At 41.4% G+C, this 27,727-nt stretch overlaps 1 protein-coding gene and 1 long non-coding RNA gene across 2 annotated transcripts in view; one reads left to right on the top strand and one right to left on the bottom strand.

Moving 5' to 3' along the window:
* Positions 1–21,628, top strand: part of LOC122933764 — a 38,804-nt gene extending 17,176 nt beyond the window's left edge. Inside the window, exon 5 of the long non-coding RNA XR_006388553.1 lies at positions 21,521–21,628. This is a non-coding gene — a long non-coding RNA (uncharacterized LOC122933764). The remainder of the gene's footprint in view (positions 1–21,520) is intronic.
* ARG1 (arginase 1) lies at positions 1,328–27,727 on the bottom strand. The gene is made up of 8 exons (XM_044288752.1): positions 27,557–27,727; positions 25,695–25,767; positions 21,563–21,737; positions 20,153–20,312; positions 18,173–18,267; positions 6,908–7,012; positions 5,544–5,680; positions 1,328–2,280 (listed from the first exon to the last, which is right to left on the bottom strand). The coding sequence occupies exons 1-8, from the start codon at positions 27,614–27,616 to the stop codon at positions 2,114–2,116; spliced, it is 972 nt and encodes a 323-aa protein (XP_044144687.1). The 5' UTR covers positions 27,617–27,727; the 3' UTR covers positions 1,328–2,113.

Here is a 27,727-nt window from a genome sequence, read left to right as displayed (position 1 = left end):
CCTGAGAGTTAAAACACCAGTGTACATTCACCCTTGAACACATTACATATATACCTCTTCTACTAAAATATTTGAGTATCTCAGCTGTGTGTTACGTCACTTATCTTGTACTGATCGTGATTTACAGAATGTGTTCCAGTCCAAAGCTGCATTCACAATTCTTCAACATTCCTTGCTGTTCCAGTGTCTGTCTGTGCACGGTTTGTTCTGTTAGGTTGCTTCTTGCCAGAAGTGTCCTCTGAAAGCTGCATTTAGGCGCAGCGATGAGCAGCCGATTGTCGGGAAGGAAGCGTTCCTTCCCGCCAATCAGCTGCTTGTTAAGTGGAGGTAAAGCGCTGCTTTTACTCCCCGTCCCCTTACAAAATCATTGTTTCTGGGCAGCAGATGGCTGTTTAGACAGCACGATCTGCTGCCTGGGGACGATGATTGAGGTGTCTGCACCTCGGATCGTTTTACCCGATTATTGTGCAGCACCCTTGCAGGGGCCGATTATTGGGCCCAAAATCCCTAATGCATGCAAATTTTGCCACACATTTTACCCCACTGCATTGCAAACCTTCATTTAAATTGAGCCATAGATGCCTACCATCTCAGCAGATATTTGTGCTGTATATGAATGGGGATTACTGTGGATTTTCATGCAGATTAGGCACCCAATAAACAACCACAAAAATCTGTGACTGCTTCCTGAGGTCTCATGCACTTAGGACTCTTTCACACGAGTGGATGCCATGCGGGTAATCCGCTGCATCAAAGGCAGCCAAGCTCTGTTCCGGACTGCAGAGACGCAGAGCATTTTTATGATTGATAATGCTCCGTGCCTCTCTGTGACCTTTTTACTACATAATCACTGTGAGATAAAGTTGTCACCGTGATTTTGTAGTAAAAAGATCACAGAGAGGCACGGAGCATTATCAATCATGGTAATGCTCCGTGTCTCTGCTGTCCGGAACGGGGCTTGGCTGTCTTTCACGCAGCAGATGAAAGAGCCCTTAGCCAAATTGCAGGTCTCTGCAATCATCCTGTTGTATGGAGCTGTGATAGGACACCCTAACAAGGGTATGGTGTCCTACTATTCCTCCGTATGCCTCTCTTGCTCCATCAGTCTCTGTATTATGGTGTTATCACCCATAGAAGCACTGTAACAACTGTTTACATGCCAGTAATGAGCACCGGTGAACATATATAGCACGTCAGTCGGTGCTGTTTACTTCCAACAAATTTGGGAATAGGTTCGAGCAATCGCTTGTATGACCCTTCTTTGTAATACACTTAAAATGTTTTCTGACAGCATGCCCTTGTTTACACAAGGGGGACTGATGCCAAACAATGATGATTCTTTTATCTGCATAAAAAAAATTTAAAACACAAACAAGTTCATTAATTTTTCGTTTGATTGCCGGACATGTTTACACTGGGGAATGATCAGGAACCAACATTCTCAGGAGATCCTTACCCTATGTAAAGCCCTTTTAAAGGGGACCTGTCACCACAAAATGCAATGCAATCTGAAAGCACTATGTTGTAGAGCTGGAGCAGCTGAGCAGATTGATATATACTTTTATGGGAAAAGATTTAGTAAAACCTGTAATATATTTTATACATTTACATCTCTGCTTTTTTTCAGCCCTGTGAAGAGCTATCGGTACAGGGAGGAGGTGTTACCAGTGACTGACAGCTATCTATGTACACTTATACACACAGTGCTATCAATCACTGATGACACCTTCCTCTTGTACCGATAGCTGTTCACAGGAGGTTTTACTGGATCTTTTTCCTACAATTATATATCAATCTGCTCAGCTCCTCCTGCTCTATAACATGGTGCATTGCGTTTTGTCGTGACAGGTCCTCTTTAACTCGGCCTACATACAAGATAAGTAATGTAATGCATTTGCACAGTTACCATATGTATTCTTCCATTTTATGCAGTCAATTATGATAAATGAATATAAATGCTGAGGTGATATTAAAATGAGCCACGTCATTGTTTTACATCAACCTTTCGGATAAAGTCTATCGGTACGAAACAGTCTCTTTATAGATACCCCGTATTGATTTGCTAACAGAGAGCGATTAGAATATGGTATGGAAGTTTCAGACGGCTATAGGTTTAGCTGATATCTGGAAGATACAATGATGATGCATGAAATCCATCCCGAGCCTTTCCAAGGCTAGATAAGATCATATTGACAGCAGTGTTCACAGTCAGCTGAGTATCCCTTTCCGTTTCTCCACGCGATGGGTTGACTTCCATCATATCCATGGAAGACAATAAACCTGAATTGTACACAAAATTCCACATTAAGTTCAAAGTTAAATTAATTTCACTATACTCTATTTGAAACATCTTCAGCAATTATCTTTATTTATAGAGGTCAAAAGCTTCTGTCTAACCTCCAAATTACTTACATGGCTCTGTACTTAATGCTGATATTCTATATCAGGCATCCTCAAACTGCGGCCCACCAGCTGTTGCAAAACTACAACTCCCAGCATGCCCGAACAGCCTACAGGTATCAGCCTACAGCAGGGCATTGTGGGAGTTGTAGTCTTACAACAGCTGGAGGGCCACAGTTTGAGGATGCCTGTTCTATATTCACATGTTATCAACCCTATTCATTTGTAAAGTTAAATGGTTTTACTATTGTGTGTTTAGAAGTCATAAATCTGGTTTCTTTAGAGCAGGGATGTTCAATCTGCGGCCCTCCAGCTGTTGCAAAACTACAACTCCCAGCATGCTGTAATAGATGTAGGCTGTCCAGGCATACTGGCAGTTGTAGTTTTACAACAACTGGAGGGCTGCAGGTTGGGCATCCCTGCTTTAGAGGCCGATTATGATTACTGCCTCTACAATCTGTAAAGTTAACCCAGTGATATGACATATTAAAGAGGTTGTCCAGCATTTATTAGTGATGGCCTATCCTCAGGGGTCTGACATCCTCTCTGATCAGCTGTTCTGTGTAGCTCTATCGATGGAAGTCTGCACCGGGACTACTCTGTACTATCCACATTGTCGTGGACAGCTCTGCTGTGACGAGTGCTGTCCACTGTTGCTCTGGTGACAATTTCAGGCAACAACTTATCAATGGGGTGTGGGGCGTTGGACCCTGCCAATCAGCTGGTAATAGCCTATCGTTAGGATTGGTCATCACTTAAAAAAGGCTGGACAACCCCTTTAAGTATGCGTGTAGTTAAAAGTGACTTTTAGGGTATGTTAACATGATGGATTTTGAAATTCTTCCTACAAAATTCAGCCTGGAATCTGCAATGGGTGTTTACTTCAATACAAAACTGCATTTTCTATTTGTAGCTTTTGGTGCGGATCCATGGCAAAAACTGTGCACAAAACGCATGGACACATAAGCAATCAGAGTGGATTCCGCCCCAAGCTAGGGCATGCTGCTTTTTTCCACACGCTATTTCCAATCAAATGAATGCGTGAGGCAGTTTTGATGTGTTTTTTGGAGCTGTTTTTGAGGTAGAAACGCTCCAAAATCCTCTCTGTGAACTACCCTAATACTATTTAAATCCTCAATGCTAAGGTGAGTACATACCATAGAGCCAACATATGCAGCAGTTATCGGACAATTGAATAGAAGTGTCACAGCCCTGGTTGGACCTCTTTTGCTACTGGGTGTTAAGAACCTGTTTGACTCCTCTTTCTAAAGGAATTTCAAAGATAAGGGTAAAGAATTGCCACAAGGGCTATGGAGATAGCACAGTATGAGTCAGTAAATGTCAAGGAATGCTGGGAGAATAGGATTGCAATAGCTGATGCACCATAGGTTGGAGACCAAGGGGCAGATTTAGCATACCTTCATTCTAGAATTCTGGCTTCAAAAAGTTTTTTGCAGTTTTATACCACTTTGAAAAGTGGATGTGGTTAGCTATGTTAATGAGTTTCACTCCAGATTTATCATAGACACTTTTTAAAAAGTCACAAAAAAAAATTCAATCTCACTCCAGGAGGAGTAGGAAAACTGGAGTCACTTTTCTAGATAAAAGTGCTAGGTGTAAGGATAAGACAAACTTATCAAACAACATGAGACATTTGATAAATGTGACATAAGGAATGTCAACACAGACTCAAGGAAAACTGACTTCAAATTTTCTCCTCATGATAAATTTCCCCCCAAGTATTTTCTGGCGGCAAAAAGTTCAAACAGAGTAGACCCAAGGAAGCGATCACTTACACAGTAAATGTTAACAAACTAAGGCTATGCTTACACTGCCATCAGAGAAGCATACTTCAGAACGGGAACTCACACTGCCACACGCTGCAAGTTTCTGACACTGAACTCACTTGAACCGTTGTCACCGATCAATACCCTAGCCCAGTGATGGCTAACCTTGGCACTCCAGCTGTGGTGAAACTACGACTTCCAGCATGCTCCATTTATTTCTATAGAGTTCTAAGAGCAGCCAAGCAAGGAGGGCATCTTGGGAGTTTTAACACAGCTGGAGTGCCAAGGTTAGCCATCACTGCCCTAGCCTGTTTCCTATATTAGACCAGAATACCATAACTGTCTTCATTTTTTCACTTGCAGTCCTGCCCATAGGATTATTGACATTGCCCCATCAGTATGACACCACCAGTCACATCAAACACTAGGAGAATATTGATTTTAAAAGAGATCAAACACTAAAGCTCCCTTGACATGTTTTGCTGTGCAACCGGCGTCATCAGGGGTCAGGAGCTTAAAGGGGTTGTATTATTTTTTTGTTATATATCTAGATTACTTACAGGTTTTCTGTGCCTGCTTCTGTTATCTAAAGTATATTTACACTATGGTGTTTCTGGACCACATTGTTGGATGGGACTGCTGCTCCTGCATTGGCAGCGCTGGCCTCTCTAAATGACATAATTCAAAATGGTTCCAGTGCCAAACCTCGTCCTGCCGGCTGTGCGCGCTCCCCTTATGTGTTGTACTACTGTAGACTCCACATCCTGAGTGCTGCGTCTGAGCAGTAGCAAATCATGCCTTTAGTATTCTGTCCTTTCTGCTGCCTACAGACTAGAGCACGTGTACTGGCATTCTCCGCTCAGGTGGCAGTGCGCACACTCCAGTCTGCAGGCAGCAGCAAGGACAGAACACTAGAGGCATGGAAATTTGCTACTGCTCAGACGCAGCACTCAGGATGTGGAGTCTACGCAGTAGAACACACAAGGGGAGGGTGCACAGCCGGCAGGAAGGTTTTTTTTCGCACTGGAACTATTTTGAATGACTTTATTTAGAGGGGCCAACACCGCCATAAGTGTGCACAGGCACTGTATACAGGAGCAGCAGCCCCATCTAAAAACATGGCAGAAATAAGTACGCAAGATAACAGAAGCAGGCACAGAAAACCTATAAGTAATCTATAAATATAACAAAATTACCAACCCTTTTAAGCAAAAAGAACTTTCTGACACTGTAGTCCATACTACAGGATAAAAAGCATTAATCTTACAGGCTTAACCTCATGTATTGAAAAACGTATTAGGAAAAAATATATACTTTTTACCCTAGCAACCAATGAAAGTACAAAAGTTGTTTTACCTGTGTTGTAAATTTGTTCTGTAATGTACATGCCCTCTCTGTAAGTCAGTCCTCCAGGGACAGGTGTTCCAGTAGCTGGTGCCACACTGGGGTCCAGACCGTCTATATCAAAACTTAAATGGATTGGTCTCTTCTTCCTTTAAAAACGGAAAGTAAAACAGAAGATATTTTATTTGAGGAGGTGAACTAATTTGACTAAAGTTAGCGCAAGAAAACTTTTTTTTTTTTTAACGATACACATTCAAGTTGTTACTGAGTCACTTCTAGAAAATCATTATTGCGATTTCTTTTCTCTCCCCAAGCATCAGTTGTACAGTTACTGTAGTATTAATGACCCATCGATGTAAGGATCTGCAGGCCTGTTTTATTCATGCATAGTTTGCCATGGATTTAGTATTTCAGAAAGAATAAGTGGTGAGGCGTAGCTTAGTAGCTGCCAATATTCCTCAATGTGTAGTTGAGCTGTACTATGCCCACTACCTTTAGGATACGTCGACACAAATGCATGTCATAGTCCGGGTGTTACAGATTTCGCAGCAGATTTCAACCTATGCATTGCAAAAGGTGAACTATACAGTAATAAATATATTTTTTTTTTACTGCGCAGCATGTAATTTACAAATCTCATCCATTTTGCTGTCACTTTGATATGGTACAGATTTGCTGCCCTCATATCCAGATAGAAAAATGACAGCATATCCACCACATGTACCGTAAATAATACTCTTAGGGCGAAATTTATCAAACTGGTGTAAAGTAAACTGGCTTAGTTGCCCATAGCAACCAAGAGTTGAAAAAATGCAAAGAGATAAATGTGTAAATCATTAATTTTACTGAAACTTTTTCCACCAAAAATATATATCAATCAGCCCAGCTCCTCCTGCTCTATAACATGGTGCTGCATTGGTGACAGGTCCTCTTTAATCTGTGACATCAGAAGATTACACAGCAAGATTTTACAAGTCCTGTAATACCACTCTCTTAGTGGTCTTAGTTACAACGTTTAGAGATAATGATACGCTATTCTGATAATTATAGTTCTTTATTCATTGGACATGATGTGACATGTTTTCTTACCACACCACTTATCGCTGCACACGTTTGCCACAATCTCACCACTAAAGTCACTTTTACAGGGCTAAAGCTGGTACCGCACCCTAACTTTTCTCTGTGGCAATATGCACGGTCTTTAAGCCAAAAAACATCCAAAGTGGATGTCTGTCTACAATATGAAACATCCCTATGATTATTTATTTCACGTTAGACCACTTTGTTGGAGTTACGTAGGCCGTGACTTATAGTGAAGTGACATTGCTATCTTCTGAATGTACTATTTGTCACATATCTGCTGTTTGCATACTTACTTTCCCACTAAGTATTCAATGGTTTCTTCCATCACTTTGTTAATTGTCAGTCTGTCCACATCCGACATTGAGTAAGACTTTATTCCCAGTGTCTTCAGAATCAAACTGAAAAAAGGTGACATAAGTATTCAGCATATGTATACTAGTGTTATTTAGGGTCCATTCACACGTCCGTTGTTTCTTTCCTGATCTGTTCTGTTTTTTGCGGAACAGATCTGGACCAGATCTGTACCCATTCATTTTCAATGGGTCCTGAAAAAAATCGGACAGCACAATGTCCAATTTTTTTTCAGGACCCATTGAAAATGAATGGGTACAGATCTGGTCCAGATCTGTTCCGCAAAAAACGGAACAGATCAGGAAAGAAACAACGGAAGTGTGAATGGACCCTTAATGTCATTGTTTATCCAATGCACGAAGTTGGTAATTTTTTCTGATTATTATGATTTCCATATTCTTTTAACAGCTTGTGGTATTTTTTCTCACTGCACTAGGGTTTAACTGAAAGTAAATGTATGCTAAAACTGAAGTTGATTCTTACATGTGGTACCTCGCAAAAAAACTCCTTCACAGAAAAATTTGTTTGTATTGCAACATATGGTGTAAATTTTATATATACAGGATAGATAGATGTCCCTCAAGATACAGCGGGGCAAAAAAAGTATTTAGATAGCCACCAATTGTGCAAGTTCTCCCACTTAAAAAGATGAGTGATGCCTGTAATTTTTATCATAGGTATACCTATGATAGACATAATGAGAAGAAAAAAATCCAGAAAATCACATTGTCATATTTTTTTTAAAGAATTTATTTGCTAATTATGGTGGAAAATAAGTATTTGGTCAATAACAAAAGTTCATCTTAATACTTTGTTATATACCCTTTGTTGGCAATGACAGAGGTCAAACGTTTTCTTTAAGTCTTCACAAGGTTTTCACACACTGTTGCTGGTATTTTGGCCCATTCCTCCATGCAGATCTCCTCTACAGCAGTAATGTTTTGGGGCTGTCGCTGGGCAACACAGACTTTAAACTCCTTCCAAAGGTTTTCTATGGGGTTGAGATCTGGAGACTGGCTAGGCCACTCTAGGACCTTGAAATTCTTCTTACGAAGCCACTCCTTCGTTGCCCGGGCGGTGTGTTTGGGATCATTGTCATGCTGAAAGACCCAGCCACGTTTCACCTTCAATGCCTTTGCTGATTGAAGGAGGTTTTCACTCAAAATCTCACAATACATGGCCCTATTCATTCTTTCCTTTAACCAGGCATTCTCAAACTGCGGCCCTCCAGCTGTTGTAAAACTACAACTCCCACAGTGCCCTGCTGTAGGCTGATACCTGTAGACTGTTTAGGCATGCTGGGAGTTGTAGTTTTGCAACAGCTGGAGGGCCGCAGTTTGAGGATGCCTGCTTTACACGGATCAGTCATCCTGGTCCCTTTGCAGAAAAACAGCCCTAAAGCATGATGTTTCCACCCCCATGTTTCACAGTAGGTATGGTGTTCTTTGGATGCAACTCAGCATTCTTTCTCCTCCAAACATGACTAGTTGAGTTTTTACCAAAAAGTTTTACTTTTGTTTCATCTGACCATATGACATTTTCCCAATCCTCTTCTAGATCATCCAAATGCTCTTTAGCAAACTTCAGACATGCCCGGACATGTACTGGCTTAAGCAGGGGGACATGTCTGGCACTTCAGGATTTGAGTCCCCGGTGACGCATTGTGTTACTGATGGTAGCTTTTGTTACTTTGGTCCAAGCTCTCTGCAGGTCATTCACTAGGTCCCCCCGTGTGGTTCTGGGAATTTTGCTCACCGTTCTTGTGATCATTTTGACCACACAGGGTGAGATCTTGCGTGGAGCCCAGATCGAGGGAGATTATCAGTGGTCTTGTATGTCTTCCATTTTCTAATAATTGCTCCCACAATTGATTTCTTCACACCAAGCTGCTTGCCTATTGCATATTCAGTCTACCCAGCCTGGTGCAGGTCTACAATTTTGTTTCTGGTGTCCTTCGACAGTTCTTTGGTCTTGGCCATAGTGGAGTTTGGAGTGTGACTGTTTTAGGTTACGGACAGGTTACGTTGTGCCGTTTTCCGTTTTTTTTCATGGACCGATTGACTTCCAATGGGTCCGTGGAAAAATCGGAAAATGCACAGTTTTGCAGCCGAGACCGTGATCCGTGTATCCTGTCCGTCAAAAAAATAGGACCTGTCCTATTTTTTTGACGGACAACGCTTCACGGACCCATTAAAGTCAATGGGTCCGTGAAAGAACACGGATGCACACAAGATTTGCATCCGTGTCCGTAGGTTACTTTCATACAGACGGATCCGAAGATCCATCTGCATAAAAGCTTTTTCAGATCTAAATTTTCACTTCGTGAAAACTCATATCCGACAGTATATTCTAACACAGAGGCGTTCCCATGGTGATGGGGACGCTTCTAGTTAGAATACACTACAAACTGTGTACAAGACTGCCCCCTGCTGCCTGGCAGCACCCTATCTCTTACAGGGGGCCGTGATCAGCACAATTAACCCCTCAGGTGCCGCACCTGAAGGGGTTAATTGTACTATCATATCCCCCTGTAAGAGATCAGGGCTGCCAGGCAGCAGGGGGCAGACCCCCCCCCCCTCCCCAGTTTGAATATAATTGGTGGCCAGTGCGGCCCCCCCCCCTCCCTCCCTCTATTGTAATAATTTGTTGGTGGCACAGTGTGCGCCCCCCCCCCCTTCCTCCCTCTATTGTAATAATTTGTTGGTGGCACAGTGTGCGCCCCCCATCGGCCCCCCCCTTCCTCCCTCTATTGTAATAATTCGTTGGTGGCACAGTGTGCGTCCCCCATCGGCCCCCCTCCCTCTATAGCATTAACAACATTGGTGGCCAGTGTGCGGCCTCCCATCTCCCCCCCCCCCCATCATTGGTGGCAGCGGAGTTCCGATCGGAGTCCCAGTTTAATCGCTGGGGCTACGATCGGTAACCATGGCAACCAGGACGCTACTGCAGTGCTGGTTGCCATGGTTACTTAGCAATAGTACAATAGTAGAAGATTCATAGTTACCTGCTGGCTGCTGCGATGTTCGTGTCCAGCCGGGAGCTCCACCTACTGGTAAGTGCATTGCTAAATGAACTGTCACTTACCAGTAGGAGGAGCTCCCGGCCGGACACCGGCTGTACTATTGCTAAGTAACCATGGCAACCAGGGCTGCAGTAGCTTCCTGGTTGCCATGGTTACCGATCGGAGCCCCAGCGATTAAACTGGGACTCCGATCGGAACTCCGCTGCCACCAATGATCGGGGGGGGGGGGGGAGATGGGAGGCAGCACACTGGCCACCAATGTTGTTAATGCTATAGAGGGAGGGGGGCCGATGTGGGGCGCACACTGTGCCACCAACGAATGATTACAATAGAGGGAGGAAGGGGGGGTGCACACTGTGCCACCAACTAATTATTACAATAGAGGGAGGGGGGGGTCTGCCCCCTGCTGCCTGGCAGCCCTGATCTCTTACAGGGGCATATGATAGTACAATTCACCCCTTCAGGTGCGGCACCTGAGGGGTTAATTGTGCTGATCGCGGCCCCCTGTAAGAGATCGGGTGCTGCCAGGCAGCAGGGGGCAGTCTTGTACACAGTTTGTAGTATATTCTAACTAGAAGCGTCCCCATCACCATGGGAACACCTCTGTGTTAGAATATACTGTCGGAAATGAGTTTTCACGATCTAACTCATATCCGACAGTATATTCTAACATAGAGGCGTTCCCACGGTGATGGGGACGCTTCAAGTTAAAATATACCATCGGATTGGAGAAAACTCCAATCTGATGGTATAGAAGGGACTCCAGACTTTACATTGAAAGTCAATGGGGACGGATCCGTTTGCAATTGCACCATATTGTGTCAACGTCAAACGGATCCGTCCCCATTGACTTGCATTGTAATTCAGGACGGATCCGTTTGGCTCCGCACGGCCAGGCGGACACCAAAACGACTTTTTTTTTCATGTCCGTGGATCCTCCAAAAATCAAGGAAGTCCCACGGACGAAAAAACGGTCATGGATCACGGACCTACGGATCCCGTTTTTGCGGACCGTGAAAAAATACTGTCGTGGGCATGAGGCCTTATACTGATAAGTTCAAACAGGTGCCATTAATACAGGTAACGAGTGGAGGACAGAGGAGCTTCTTAACCCCTTCCCGACCGCAATCTGTATATATACGTGATAGCTGCACATACCCCGTGCAGCTACCATGTATATATACGTTCTGGCAGCTCTTTAATCCAAGCGCTGCAAAGCGCTTGGATTAAAGCTTCTGCCCCTGCCCTGCTGCTGTCACGGACAGCATACAGTGCAGTAATGCCGGCAAGGGACCAATCAGAGTGGCCCCTTGCCGGCAATCGATCCGATTGGTTAGTCTGTGCAGACTAACCAATCGGATCGCGGCAGTGTTAAAATGCCGGTTTCAGGCTCTGATCTGCGCTCTGCAGATCAGAGCCTGAAATCAGTGTCCTTGCAGCCCCCCATCTGTGCAGCCCCCCGCCCCCGATCTGTGCCTGCAGACACTTACCCCCCTGCCCCGATCTGTGCAGGCCCATCTGTGCCCCCTCCGTCTGTTCCTAGTGCTGCGGCACTGCCCCCTCCTTGAGTCCGCCCCCTGCTGCCTTGTCATACCTTCCTCCCCGTTCCAGCGCTGACCCCCGTCTGCCCCCCTGCTGTTTGATGGCGGCGGCTCCATTCCTGAGCCGCCGCCATCATCAGAGTGTCAGCTCTATGCTGACACTCTGCTGTAAATTCTGTGACACGATAGATGCTGCGGCAGCGGCATCTATGGGGTTAATAGAGGGAGGGGGCTCCCTCTCTCCACCATCGGGGCTGCTGCGCTGCGATGGCAGCCCCGATGGTTGCCCTGGCAACCGGACGCTTTGCAAAAGCGTCCGCTGTTGCCACCTACAGGGCATCTGAATGTATTACACTTTGCAATGCAAGAGCATTGCAAAGTATAGTACAGCCATCAGCCCCACTGGATCTTCATGATCCAAGAGGGACTTGATAAAAAAAAGTGAAAAAAAATTTAAAGTAAAAATTATTAAATAAAAATGTAAAATTCAAAAAAATAACATTTTCCTATAAAAAATTAAAAATGAAAAAACTACACATATTAGGTATCACCGCGTCCGTAACGACCGTCTCTATAAAGATATCACATGATAGACCCTGTCCGATAAACACCATAAAAATTAAAAAATAAAAACTGTGTAAAAAAAAGCCATTTTTGTCACCTTACATCACAAAAGTGCAACAGCAAGCGATCAAAAAGGCGTTTGACCGCCAAAATAGTATCAATCAAACCGTCACCTCGTCCCGCAAAAAATGATACCCTATTTAAGACAATCGCCCAAAAAATAAAAAAGCTATGGCTCTCAGACTATAGAGACACTAAAACATCATTTTTTTTGGTTTCAGAAAAGCTATTATTGTGTAAAACTTAAATAAATAAGAAAAAGTATACATATTAGGTATTGACACGTCCGTAACGATCTTCTCTATAAAACTATCACATGACCTAACTCCTCAGATGAACGCTGTAAAAATAAATAAATGAAAACTGTTCCAAAACAGCCAATTTTTGGGTCACCTTGCCCCATAAAGTGTAATAATGAATGATCAAAAAATCCTATGTACCCAAAAATGGTACCAATATAAACCGCCACACTTTCTGCAAAAAACGAGCCCCTGCACAAGACGATGGGCAGAAAAATAAAAAACATATGGCGTTCAGAAAACCAATCCAGCACAATCTGCCTTCCAAAAACTGTATGGCATTCCTTTCCTTCTGCGCCCTGCCGTGTGCCCGTACAGTAGTTTACGACCACATGTGGGGTGTTTATGTAAACCGCGGAATCAGGGTAATAAGTATTGAGTTTTGTTTGGCTGTTAACTCTCAATGTGTTAAAGAAAAAAAAATTATAAAATGGAAAATCTGCCAAAAAAGTGCAATTTAGAAATTTAATCTCCATTTTCCTTTAATTCTTGTGGAACGCCTAAAGGGTTAACAAAGTTTGTAAAATCAGTTTTGCGTAACATGAGGGGTGTAGTTTCTACAATGGGGTCATTTATGGGGGGTTTCCACTATGTAAGCCCCACAAAGTGACTTCAGACCTGAACTGGTCCTTAAAAAGTGGGTTTTGGAAATTTTCTTAAAAATTGTAAGAATTGCTTCTAAACTTCTAAGCCTTGTAACGTCCTAAAATAATAAAATTACATTTCAAAAATGATGCCAACATAAAGTAGACATATGGGGAATGTTAAGTAATGAATATTTTATTAGGTATGACTTTCTGTTTTAGAAGCAGAGAAATTGAAATTTGGAAAATTGTGAATTTTTCCAAATTTTTGGTAAATTTGGGATTTTTTCATAAATAAAGGTGAAATATATTGACTCAAATATATGACTATCATGAAGTACAATGTGTCACGAGAAAACAATCTCAGAATGGTGTGGATAAGTAAAAGTGTTCCAAAGATATTACCACATAAAGTGACGCATGTCAGATTTGTAAATTTTGACTTGGACACTGGGGCATCAATGACCCTTGGTCATGAAAGGGTTAAAGAAGAAGTTACAGGTCTGTGAGAGCCAGAAATCCTGCTTGTTTGTAGGTGACCAAATACTTATTTTTATTGAGGAATTTACCAATTAATTCATTAGAAATCCTACAATGTGATTTCCGGTATTCTTCCCCCCCCCCCATTCTGTCTCTCGTAGTTGAAGTGTACCTACTATGAAAATTACAGGCCTCCCTCATATTTTTAAGTGGGAGAACTTGCACAATTGGCGGCTGACTAAATACTTTTTTTTGCCACACTGTACAATGGCCTCAGGATACAATATTTTCACCATACAATGGTCTTTTCCGGCCCCCCTCGTAAGTTGAAACTAGACTCAACATACAATGCCTTACACTCAGATCCAACCAATGAAGGCCACTTCTCTGGTAAAATAGTTGTATTAGTTGCTATGTAGCTTTTTCTGACTGTTATATGTAAGGACTTGTTTGATCGGTCTTAGCTATCTGCTTATTATTTTTTTTTAGCTTAAACATTCATTTTATCTTATGTTGGATTACATTTTGAGGCTTTGGAACCAATTACTCAAGTTACCATCGTTTCAACATACAATGGTCGTCCTGGAACCAATTAATATTGTAACTTGAGGGACCACTGTACTGTGTGTGTGTATGTCTCTATATATATATATATATATATATATACACACCCTGCTTCTACTATTAAATGAGTATTCCAGTTACTTTAAATATAACTTATGTTTTAGACTAATTCATCATCAATAATTACCTAATATAATGTAAATGTCACATATTTACCGTTCAGTAGTTATAAAAATAGTTTTCTTCCTCTGCTACCCACTGTATTTCCTCGTAAATTACCATGGCATCGACCGGTAGTCCTGAGCCTTTGTTAGGTCGAGCATGCTCAGTGTGTTGCTATCAATTCTCTAGCCCTGTGATGGCTAACCTCCGACAAGATGCACAATTGCTTGGCTGTTCTCAGAACTCCACAGAAATGAATGGAGCATGCCGGGAGTCATAGTTTCACCACAGCTGGAGTGCCCGAGGTTAGCCATCACTAGCTAAATGTCTTGTGAAACAAAGGGCGTGTTAGTGTGCTGGTGATTACTGAGAAGAGGGGGCGTGACCGGACTGTATATCAGGCAGCCAATCAATAAACATCAACACTCAGCAGGAAAGCTAGCGATTGTGGGGATTATAGTGTTTGAAGATTTGTGAGGGAAGATCAGGCGCCATGATGCTCTCAATGTGTTGCAGGATCACATAGGAGCTAGACAAATGGATTGCAAGGTAAATTGGTTATATGTATAGGTATGGGTTCTGGTTGGGCCACAGCTTGCAGCCTTAAAGGGTTTCTACCACTTGAATATCACATATTTGGTGTTCAGACACTAGCGATTCGCTAGTGTCTGTTCTTGCCTACAAGCTAATTATCACATTAATCCGGGCTGCCGATACCTCAAAAAAAGCACTTATATCTTTATGCAAATGAGCCTCTAGGTGCTATGCAGGCGTTTTTCTAAGCACCTAGAGGCTCCGTCTACCTTGCATTTTGCCGCCCTGCGCCTCGCTCCAGCACGCCCATCTCTCACTGTAATCGATCCTCCCCCTGCTTCAGCCTTCCGAAATCCCGCGCCTGCGCCGTCCGTCGCGGCATTCGGAGGCATTCGGCGCAGTCAATGTCTGACCGCTCCCTGCTCAGACATTTCAACTGCGCCTGCGCCGATGACGTCACAGAGCTCCGTGGGACAGACGAAGCCCAGCAGCAAGCGGTCAGACATTGACTGCGCCTGCGCCGAATGCCTCCGAATGCCGCGACGGACGGCGCAGGCGCGGGATTTCGGAAGGCTGAAGCAGGGGGAGGATCGATTACAGTGAGAGATGGGCGTGCTGGAGCGAGGCGCAGGGCGGCAAAATGCAAGGTAGACGGAGCCTCTAGGTGCTTAGAAAAACGCCTGCATAGCACCTAGAGGCTCATTTGCATAAAGATATAAGTGCTTTTTTTGAGGTATCGGCAGCCCGGATTAATGTGATAATTAGCTTGTAGGCAAGAACAGACACTAGCGAATCGCTAGTGTCTGAACACCAAATATGTGATATTCAAGTGGTAGAAACCCTTTAATGGAGTTTTTCAAAAAGTAAGTTACCTTACTACAATATCCCTTTAAAGGTGTTGTGCCACTAACATTAATAACAGTTATTCCCCCATACACAGGACAGAGAGTGTTTGATTAATGGGACCCCCAGCAATCACAAGAACAGGGCATTGGAAAGGAGTGGTGGTGCGCATGTGTCCACCACTCCATTCAGTTCTATAGGACTGCAGTGCTCACAGCAGTCCTATAGAAGGAGCAGTGGACACGCATGCGCTAACTGTTATCATGACCCCTATAGGTAGGTCCCAGAGGTCAGTCTCTCAATGATCAAAGACTTCTCCCCTGTCCTGTGCGTAGGGGATATGTTTTTAGTGGCACCACTCCTTTAAGAGGAATCTGTCCCCAAGATCGTGGACTATAACCTACAGTAATAAATGAGTAGTCCTGCAAGTAATCTGTCCAGATCACCATTTTTCTATTTTCCTACTGCCCCCTTTTGCTGCCACTGTCAGTGTTTAAAGCTGTGCTGAAATACATTGTCAGGACTGCATGCCCAAAGGAGTCCCTTCCATTATGTTAGCACAGCCTGGCAATCCGGACTGTGTATTTCAGTGCAGCTTTGAATGGAGATCTGGACTCCTTATCTGCAGTACTGCACATGTATTACTTCAGATAATAGTCCAAAATCATGGTGACAGATTCTTAAAAGGTTTTTGCAGCTCGGATATTTATGACATATCCACAAAGTATGCCATAACTCCCCATTAGCTATAAGCCCAACCCTGCCACACCCGCTTATAAGTAGAAAGGTTGTCCACGTAGACCAGCCTCATTCAGCTGCAGACTGAGAGGTGTGGACCCACATCATGTGGCATGTGGGCTACATGCCAAAAATGTCAGAAATGTTACAGCACTATGATCTACACTTTATATCATCTATTTGAATTAGACTAAATTTAATTTTGACATAATATCCTTTATTGCTCACTTAACTCACTTAAAGGGGTTGGCCACATTCTGGCTACTCTTGATCAATGTGTATATGAAATTACTATATGGCACTTACTAATATAGCCTTTGTTGATATTCTGCACCATTTTCTATATTTCATAGGGTATATCCCCTAGTTGGCCAAGTCTTTTGTGCTGTCCACATGGAGGTCCTGTCCATAAAATGGCTGCTGATGGAGGGTCATATGACCAGGTCAGACCATGTCACTCAGTCTCCTCCATTCAAATACACTGCATTTACCATCTGCACTTGTACTGCTGGGAGTTCAGAGCAGTTGCTGTGTTAGAATGGAAGAGTCTGAGTGATGTGTCAGGTCATATGACCCTCCATCCAACTTATGGATCCCTATGCGGACTGTACAGAAGACTTAACCAACAAGGGGACATGGCTTATAATTGAATTATTAATTTAATTCATAACTGGTGCAATAATGTTAATAATGCTTGCACTTGGGTGGCTTTGATGGCATCAAAGGACTTGAACTCTGTTCACATTAATATTTGAGGCTACCTCAAAGATATAACTTGGGAGGATCTCCAAATATGCTATATGACTTGACGGAAGCTTCTGCATATCTTTGTATGAAACAGCATAGTATATTATTCTATACTGCAAAAAAAACGTATTCGACCGTCCGGTGAATAGGCTGAGAGGGAGGAGGGGCCGGGGGGCGGTTTCTGTAATAGCGGGGCCCGGTGCAGTCACTGTACTCTACTACACCGGGCCCCGCTCTCTGTAGTATACGGTAATCATATCAACTAACTTCTTGGCAGTCAGGAGGCCAGACGGACCCTCATATCGCAGGTCACTGTGCCTGCGCCACCCGCTTCATTCTTAAAGTGGGCGACGCAGTGAGTGTAGTGAGCTACACTACGAGCGCCTGCCCGTCCAGCCTCCTGACTGCCAAGAAGTTAGTTGTAGGTAGTACAGCGCTAGATTTAAGATTATTGGAATACTTTAACAATACCCACAAGTTAGATATGATTACCGTATACTACAGAGAGCGGGGCCCGGTGTAGTAGAATACAGTGACTGCACTGGGCCCCGCTGCCATTACAGAAACAGATGCCGGCCCCCATTCACTACACAGGGACACTGTTATGGGGGATCTGTGGATGACACATAAGATACTATATATGTGTCATCCACAGATGCCCCCATAACAGTGCCATCCACAGATGCCCCCACAATGATCCCCCATAACAGTGCCATCCACATATGCCCCCATAACAGTGCCATCTACAGATGCCCCCAAAACAGTGCCATCCACAGATCCCCCGTAATTTTCTTATTTTCCTCCTCAAAAACCCAGGTGCGTCTTATGGGCAGGTGCGTCTTATAGGGCGAAAAATACGGTAACCTGTCTCAATATTTACAGCCTTTTGGCCTCCGTCCAGTGAATCGAGGTTAAAAGAATGGCTTGCGTTTCCTCTTTTAAAAGAACAATACCCCTAGGGCAGAAATTACATGATTTTGCATACGTTTGTAAGGTGTTTCTAAGTGTTTGAAATTACTATGTACAAAGAGACTTTCAAGAAAGTATTCTGACTTCAAAATCAACTTACTGTTCTCCGGGGTCCACATCTCTCAGACCTATGTAGACTATGTCTTTAGCAGACAGGCATGGCCTCACCCACGAGAATCCTGGGATGTCTGGCACCTAGGAGACAATTGTCTTGTAAGTTGTTGTATCAAACTGGCATAGAAATGCAAGATATTGGATCTTTCTATAACGGGATGCTGACCATTGAGCAGAAAAGATACACAAACATCATTTTAAATCTCTGTATTTTAAACGTAACCCTTAGAGGACCTTGAGATTTTCCCTTTTTTTTTTTCTTTCTTGCTTTTCACTCCTCACCTTCTTAGAGCGATAACTTTTTTTTTATTTTTTTCCATTCACATAGCCTTAAAAGGGCTTTTCTGCTGCAGGACAAGTTGTACTTTCTAATGGCACTATTTGTGGTAATATTGCATATGATATAGTGGAGAGCTGGAATTTTTTTTCCAATTGGGGTAGAATTGGAAAAGAAAAATGCAATTCTGCCACAGTTTTTTTTTTCTTTGTATGGGGTTCCCTATGTGGTAAACGTGACCTGTTACCTGCCTTGTCCAGGTCAGTATGATTACAACGATTTCACACTTGTATAGTTTTTCTTGCATTTTAATCATCATATTCTAACTCCTATAACTTTTTTTTTTTTTTTTAGTTAGGTGTATGTAGCTATATGAGGGCTCATTTTCTGCAGGCAGTCTGTACTTTTCAGCGATACCATTTTGAAGTGTGTGCAACTTTTTGATCACTTTTTATTCCATTTTTTGGGGGGAGCTGAAGAGACAAAAAATTGTGAATTGGCCGTTTTTATTTAAAAAAAATTCGTTATACCGTTCATGTTATAGGATAAATATTGTTATATGTTTTCGCACATGACAATGCCCATGATGTGTATTGTTTTATTGGTTATGTATTTTTTTTTTAAGTCACCCTGGGTGACTATAACTGCCAATCATTAGATTGTGCATTGTGTTCTGTGATGGCTAACTTACAACATACCAATACAGTGCTGCCACCTGCTGGTCTGTATTGGTATAAACTAGTAATAGGTACCAAAGCCTGCCTGAGGCTTCAGGATATTACTATACTGTAACAGGTTGCCCATTCTCAGCCGGGGAACGCTGTTAAGGGCACAGGAGCATGCGTCGACCTCTTAAGGACTACTTATATGTCTTGGTGGCATCTGGCAGGTTACATGTATGCGATTAGCCATAGTGCTGATCGCATACATCTGCCATGGGTATCTGCTGTTTGAAACGGCAGAAACCTGGCGGCTATGGCGCCCGATGCCCGCACAAGCGAGGGTCATCTTTAAGGGGGTTAAACCAAAGCAATGGGAAATGAGTGTCATATCCATTATGGTTTACATTCTTATGCTATGGCATACATCTGGCATACATTTGTCTTAATTCTTTCTTGCTCCCTTGAGTGCCCTTGAAATAGGACAAAACAATCCTAAGTGACGAAAGTGGACATGTATCTAGAACGAAAAACTACAGAGGTGTGAAAAGAAAGAAAACTAGATAGTCTCACACAGTAACGTAGACTGAGTAAAGTGGCAATATAAATTAGATAGAAGTTGGTTGATGGTTGAACAGCCATTAAACAGTCATCTAGTGAACATTCATTTCACAGACATGACCATACACGTGGTCATATTGGCCATTAGAGTTGTTCAAACTGTCCATATACGTTCAATGAAACTGGGTGATGGATGAAAGATCTTTGTGGAAATATTCTTTCAAATAAACCTCTTTCATTCACGAACGATCTTTCTTTGAACGGAAGATGTTGGACGAAAATATTAAACATTGCCGACTTCCCAAACGATATTGATTGGTCATCAGTTGACGAAAACAAATGTTTGTTGTTAAATTTCAACAGAGGAACTTTTGATTTGGTTAAAATGGTCAGTTTTGATTAACTTTAGACGTGTATGGCCACCTTAAGACAGTCAGGACATAGTGATAACACATTAGTTATTGCTTACCTTGTTTTCCAGTTCTTTTATTAAGAAAGAGACAGGCTGTCCATGAAGGTTGCCACTGGGTGATGTCGATGGAGTGTTGATATCAGCGTGGGCATCCACCCAAATTACACACAGATCAGGGTGAACCTTAGCATGACCTGCGATTGTCCCAACTGCCAGGCTGTATCAGCACAAACAAAAGGGAGATGAGTAAACAAGTAGAAGGTCACAGTATATTCACTTGGGACATTTAGTCCATTTGTCTCTAAAGTTCTCCAGTTGGAACATCATGTGATAGGTTGCTCTTCAATATGCCAAATAACTGAAAATGTTCCTTTTTTACAGGACATCAAGGACAGCCAACAAAAAACACTAACAATTAGCACTTTGTTTTAAAGAGGACCTGTCACCTCTTCTAAAATGTCTGTTTTAGCATGCAATAACTTTATGTAGTTCCATTCCCCTACTATTCCCACTAGACCTGTACGAATAAAGATACAACTGAGTGTTACTAGTTGGAGTTGTGTTCTTGCACAGACTGGCACCACTAATTGGACAGTCTCAGACTGTGAAGGGACACACCCTAACTGGTGTACCATTATTAATAAAATTCAAGTAGAAATAATAAAGCAATGGCGCAACATAGAGTCATAAGATCAGATGTTCCAGAATTGTTATTACATTGGGTAGTTACTAAAACAGACAGGGGTGGTGACATGTCCTCTTAAAGGGAACCTGTCATCTGGATTTTGTGTATAGAGCTCAGGACATGGGTTGCTAGATGGCCACTAGCACATCCGCAATACCCAGTCCCCATAGCTCTGTGTGCTTTTATTGTGTAAAAAACCCGATTTGATATATATGCAAATTAACCTGAGATGAGTCAGAGCTTGATAATATGACTCTTCTCTGGTCACACAAGTAAGATATGACTCTTTTATGGTAATTTGCATAAAAGGTGGGAAGTACAAAAATGCATAATACTTATTGAATTCGTCTGCAAATGAAATTAAAAGTGTAATTTATATGTTTAGGGTAACACAATGAACATTTAGAAACGCTCAGTGAGGGTAGCATAGTAGAGGTGACAGGTTCTTGCTTTATTATATTTGATACCATTGCTATTACTATGTTGTTATTTTTAGGTAGAAATTTGCATCTACTGCAGCAGTCAGATGTAGAGTTTGGTGGAGCGGGAATATAGAGGTACATTAGTACATGCTGATTTAATGTGCCATTGTGTCCTAATAGCTGCACTTTCCAGTTATGTTTCTTCTTGGTCTGTATTGTGCAGACTATAGGGCATCAGAGGATTGTTGTTGTATTTTCCGACTAAGCCATAAAGTTACCCTCAAGGTGAATAATACAGTTTATTTTTAATTCCTATAGGTTCAACCACTTAAACTCATTAAAAATCAAACAAAGCCAGACCTGTGATCGCCTCCGAGGGTCAGGCATACTCTGCCACTCTTCTTGACTTCCGCAACTGTGTTAGCAACCTTTTCAGCAGCTTTACCAACAGTCCGTGGATTCTTCACATTTTGAAATGGTTCATCAGTGGGTAAATCAGGAAAATGCAGATCACCAAAGTCCTTCACGTCATACTCTGTGACAAAACAAAGGAACTCTTTATACTGGGGAATAGTCTGGGGCATGGCTAAGGGGCTTTTCTAAAATCTAAGGAACATAGCTGCATCTGCTGGACAGATTACATCTAAATACTAGGAACACGGTCTGAAACCCATAGCAGTATGGACATTGACTGCTTGTGATGGTAAAAAGTCAAGTTGTGTTCCGCAGTTTTGCGGACCAATACCTGTATCAGGACAATCATGTATTTCTTTTCAATAGCCTTATGTATAGGAATTAATCACATGTATATATATTTTTTACTAATAAACAAAAGCTTTTTTTCAATCAGAAAATGCAATCACAGAGGCAGATATCTTGTCTGAGCTCAGTCACGTAGACCATAGGAGATGTTCATTGATATCTATGGAAGAGTGTTCTAGACCTGCTCAGTGACCTGTACAGAGGTGATTGAGAATGGAGGTGGAGTAGATAAGCTGTGGCCATTTCCTACTGTGAATGGTATGATTCTGTGTTATCTTTATATAGGTGTTACCATCCATTGTAATTCAGCCTCTGATGTTAATGAGATTGCTGAGAGGTGATCTCTACAGAGCTGGAAGTGTCAGTCTATTATGATATTATGTGATGACACTCAAAACGGCAGCATTTCAGTTTTTTGTCTTTTTTTTTTCAATATGAATATTAAAACACGGACTAAAAATATCACCCAAAACTCTTTTAAAATAGTTAAACATAAAAATGTCGTTTACACAATAGGTCATTCCACGATGACACATAAGAGTAAGCTTGATGTATAGTAAATATGTTACAGAATGTACTGTATATGATACCAATTAACGTATTATAAGAATACCACACTCACTCGCCTATCAACATTTTTCTGGTTCAGGCTAGTTTGCTTTATTTAAGCAGCTTCAGCTTATGTGTGCACAAATTTAGGTGTGCCCTGTGTTCTAGAATATAAATCAAGCAGAACAAAAAGTAGGAGGGACACATCTGTAATGAACAATTATGAAGGTTTTATTATGTAAATCATGGATTGCAGCACCTTTTTATCATTGTCATATTTATAATTAATTTTTAATATGTATTATGTGTGTGGTTATATCACTTCTTGATGCACTTTAAGTATTTGAGTTTTTTTAAAATTAAATAATATTTGATGGCTTTATATGCAATTCACGCGTCTGGATATATATATATATATATATATATATATATATATATATATATATAGATAGATATATATATATATATATATATATATATATATAGATATATAGTAATGTCCTTGTATAGGCTGTAATGTTCAGCTGAAGCGTCACAATCACTTTGGGAGAATAAAATACCTTTTTGAATTTTTTTCATCAGAAAATGCCTTTTGCTGATTAATATATATATATATATATATATATATATATATATATATATATAGTTATTAGTATATTTGGTTATTTTATGTTTTTTTTTGTTAAAGGTTATGTTTTATTAGAGGGTTTTTCCTATATTGCTGTGATATGATTTAGTGACTTTTTTTTTTGCTGTGGAATTTGCACAATAATGGGTGTCATGCCTGTCTAGATAGAAAAAATAGCATTGCCGTGAATCACTACAGTGTAAATCTGCACGTATCACAGCATGAGGTAAGCATTAAAATGCAGGAAGTTTCATCATTTAGATTTACTGGACATTGTGTTGAGTCAGAATAAAAAAATAATAATCAGGATCTCATTTGTGCAAATGAATGACTGTGCAAGATGTTCTGAGTCATCATTTGTGTAAAATAAAATTTCAAATATGGATTTTTAAAAAAAAATTTTTTATCACAAAATAATTTCATCCAATATGGAGCCCCCTGAAATAAGGGGGCAGCCAGTTGGGCATGAGTGTGCCGCTCCATTTATTTCTGTCGGAGTTCTGGAGATATACAATACAGCACTCCTATACTGCTATAGAAATCTCCTGAACTCCTATAGAAATCAATGGAGTACCAGCAAGCATGCCCATCCAGCTGCTCCATTTTTTTTACGGGGGCTCCATGGGGTTCGGGACCACCGCTCTCATGATCGGTGGGGGTCATACCTCTGGGAATTGCGTGGTCCTCACTGGAGTGAAATTGCGCATTGTTTTTGGACTTTTTTGTGACTTTTTAAATAGTCCCAATAGTAAATCTGTCTAGAGATTAATTTACATAAGAAAACACGCCCACTTTCCGAAAACTGGCAAGCATAGTGCAGAGCAGAAAAAAGTCGAACATGTCCTATTCTTGTCCGGAATTGCAGACAAGATTAGGCATTTTCTATTATAGTGCCGGCGATGTGTGGTCAGCAAATTGTGTAATGCACATTGCCGGTGTCCGTGTTTTGCGGATCCGCAAAACACTTACGGACGTGTGAATGGACCCTCATAGTAAAATTATTAAAGGTTACGTTTTATCTTCATGTATATTCTAACGGATTGCCTTCCTTGTACAATGTTATAATATACTTTCTATGTTAGAAAGTATATTATAGTGCATTTGTATTGTGCGGCAGTTGTGTGCGGTTCTGCTGCGATACTGCAGGTATATAGAGGGACAGGCGTTATTGGAACAAATAATTTCTACTGGTGGGATATACCAGTCGCCCCCCAAAAAATACTGATTGAAGCAGGGTGTTATATATCAATATACTTCTTTTATAGTGCATTTGGGTACTGTATAGTGCATTTGCGCATGCGCGTACGCAAAAATTATATTGCCGATATTTTGCATTGAAAAAAAATAATGAATGGAGATTCGCAAATTCGAATAATACATCTGGTATGTCACTGTCCATGTTGTGGGACTATTTGTGCACTTCTAGTAATCATTTCTTGGCTGCAAATATGAGCTGAAGGTTTTTCAGGTTCGCCTGCCATTAAAATGAATGGGACCTGCCGCAAACTTGTGGTTCAAGAACATTTGATCGCGTTCGCGAACCGTCCCGGCAGATGTTCGTCTGGCACTAGTTACTAGTTAAGAAAGAATACACACCCTGAGCTGTGACATAGAGGGAGCTGCACCAGAAAGGACATACCACCTAAACTGCCAGCTGGAAGAGAAAATCGAGCAAAACCAATGATTGCGGTGATCTCTGGACCTATGTGAGCTACAAGGTTGGATCTAGTAGTGTTAGAAAAAGATTATGTACTGTATGATGTGTGATTTTCATTTTTTACATTCATCATGGGATAACCCCTAGTCCGCGTGTATCTTAGCACCTGCAAGTTTTTTGATAAGCAATGTATCCTGCATGGATCATGAGATGAAAGTATAGAATATTTGTCCATGGCAACAAGTCTCTTTCAGATGGGTCCCTACATTAGCATGTTATCGATATTGCCATACATTTACTTAAAAAAAAAAAAAAGTATTTTTATTTACGAATGTCTGCCTGGCAAAGCACCGCCACCACAACTAACATGGTTGGCAACTTTCTACTTATTTTTGATTATGTTATTACCAGAGCAGTGCCAATGTCCTCATTTCTAAAATGATGCCTCCTCGACGAGTACAGTCTAAAACGTAGCACAGCGCTCTGGTCTCTACATGGCCACTGCTGGAGGGGCACGTGACAGACCCATCCATCAGCCACCTCATTGAATAATATTGTACAAATGCAGTAGTTTCCAATGCCGTGCATGTCATTATGCAGTGGGGGCTGCTTATGGGATAATTCTGGTAACCATCATCTGCCATGTTGGGACCAGGGCATCTTGGTGACAGTGCAGTTTTTGCAGTCTGCTTTTTGCAGATTTTTTACAAATTTTATCTGTAAAAACCACGGCTCTATGAGTTCACGTTGTAAACTGCTCTATTTTACAGTAAAACCGCATGCTACTTCAGTCTTTGGCCTCACCATAGTCGCTTATGTGTTGCCTCGCCCTCCTGTAATTGTCATTTGTCTAGCTGAATCCAGCTAATCAAGACCAGATATTCTTAATATCTCACCAAGCTCTTTCAGTTTTTCCAGTAGCCCAGCTCTTCTGATATGTATTGGACCTTCTTCCACACCGCCTCTTGGCTAAAGAAAAAACATTGTGAGGGTGAAATTATATCAAGTTGCATACTTTATTTTAAGGGTTATGTTCTGTACAACGTTAACACTTTAAATAGGTAGCTGAAGGTCTTATAGGGTCATCAGCAGCAATAGAGAGCCACATGGAACAGTTGTATTCTTGTAACTTGCAGTCCTAATCGCAGCTAGCATTTACAAAATTTTTTTTTGCATATTACTGAGTACATACACACCATTAAAACATAGTCAACTTCGCTTTTCAGTGCATTTGGGACTGTGGGATCATGATATATTTACTTGCCAAATGGAAACTCAGTTGGCTATTGGGCTTTGTATGGCATATTATTTGATTTTCACTGCTAGTGTCTAACAGGCAGCCCAGACGTGGTGTGAATTATACTTCTTATTACATTACGCATTATACTTCATATTACATTACGCAGTCATGATAATTGCTGTAGGTCTATCAGTTAGTTTAATAACTAGATCTCATGAATGTCCCCATGATTTTTATTTTTTCAAATTACTTTGCCATTAATTCAATTAGATTGGCTGTGCCTCTTTGAAGAGTTTCACTATCAGTGTTCACATTATTCCAAATGACATCTCCAGACTAGACTAGTTATATCTCAGAGTAACATAGTTTGTAAGGCAAAAAAAAGTAAACTGTCCACCCAGTTCAGCCTGTTATCCTGCAAGTTGATCTAGAGGAAGACAAAAACAAGCAAATTTCCTACAAATGTCCTCAGCATTTGTGTTCGGTTTTACAAATGTTCTGAATTGATCATTATTACTACAAAGTAATGTGTCAATGATTATCCTGGGAGGGACATCTCACCATGAGGAATGGCAGGGAAATCTTTTTATGATGGGAACATCTCCAAATGTTTATGCTGGTAAATGAACCCAAAGTCTCCTCCTAGCAATTAGTGTAGGACCCACAGCTCAAGTGTAGCACATGTGTAGTCGCTCCCTGTAGTGAGCACGTCTTAAGACTTACACAAAATACTCAAAATATATCCTAGACTGAAAACCAAATAACTTGGTAAATCTTGATGGCAACATCAAAAACTTCAGCAGAAAAATGAATATAATGATCAGATTTTTTTATAATGATGCTGTGTAACAAAATAAAATAAAACTAATCAGCCATAGATGTCACCATCAGAGGCAAAATCTGTTTAGTAACATTATACACCGCCTATTTCTGAGTTAGCTAATGGTGGTAATTTCACTCAGAATGCTGTGATATCTGTTTGCTCTTCAGTTGCACAAGAAGAAGTCCACTGATTCACTTGAGCTTAAATCCTATTAAAACAGGATAAAATGTAATTATACATTAAAAATCTCTGGATAAATTTCCAAATAAGGATCAGACCTGAGCTTCTCATGAGAATCAGAAGTGATTGCTGCTAACAATATGATGTTCTTAACACTGATCCTGTTTTGCTATCTCACTATTTGTCCATTGACTACACTGAATTGACCCTACTCTTTTTTTTTTTTTTTTCAGTCAGAATCATCGGGGTCAGGTAGACTACTTAGCAGTGTCTGTGAAGACATGGACATATTCCATACTGTGTCAGTCATGGCAGAGTCAGAAATTCCTCCTCACTCTCCTGAGAAGCTCAGGTTTGATCATTATTTGGGACTTTATCCAGAGATTTTTAAAGCATATCAATAAAGTATTATATTTTATCCCATTTAGTGTTCGAGCTCATGTGAACTATCAGTGACGTTCTAGCTTAAGGTGGTGACATGCACAATTAAGTATGCCTTGTAGGAATGCACTTACCTGGCCCTTGGAGAAAGGTGCTCCGACAAGTCCCACTGATCTTTTAGCTCTTCCACTCATTGTGCTGCTTTCTCTTTTGTGTATGTCTGACTGCTAACATTCTCCTTTTGTACACTTCCACTGTGCATTACTAGGAGGTCTAGAGGTGTGACATCTCCACCCAGGAGCAAA

The sequence above is a fragment of the Bufo gargarizans genome, chromosome 4 (genome assembly GCF_014858855.1).
Source record: "Bufo gargarizans isolate SCDJY-AF-19 chromosome 4, ASM1485885v1, whole genome shotgun sequence".
In the NCBI taxonomy this organism is placed as follows: Eukaryota; Metazoa; Chordata; class Amphibia; order Anura; family Bufonidae; genus Bufo; species Bufo gargarizans.
Note: the sequence above shows the minus strand (reverse complement) of the source record. Positions and strands in the feature narration are given on the sequence as shown.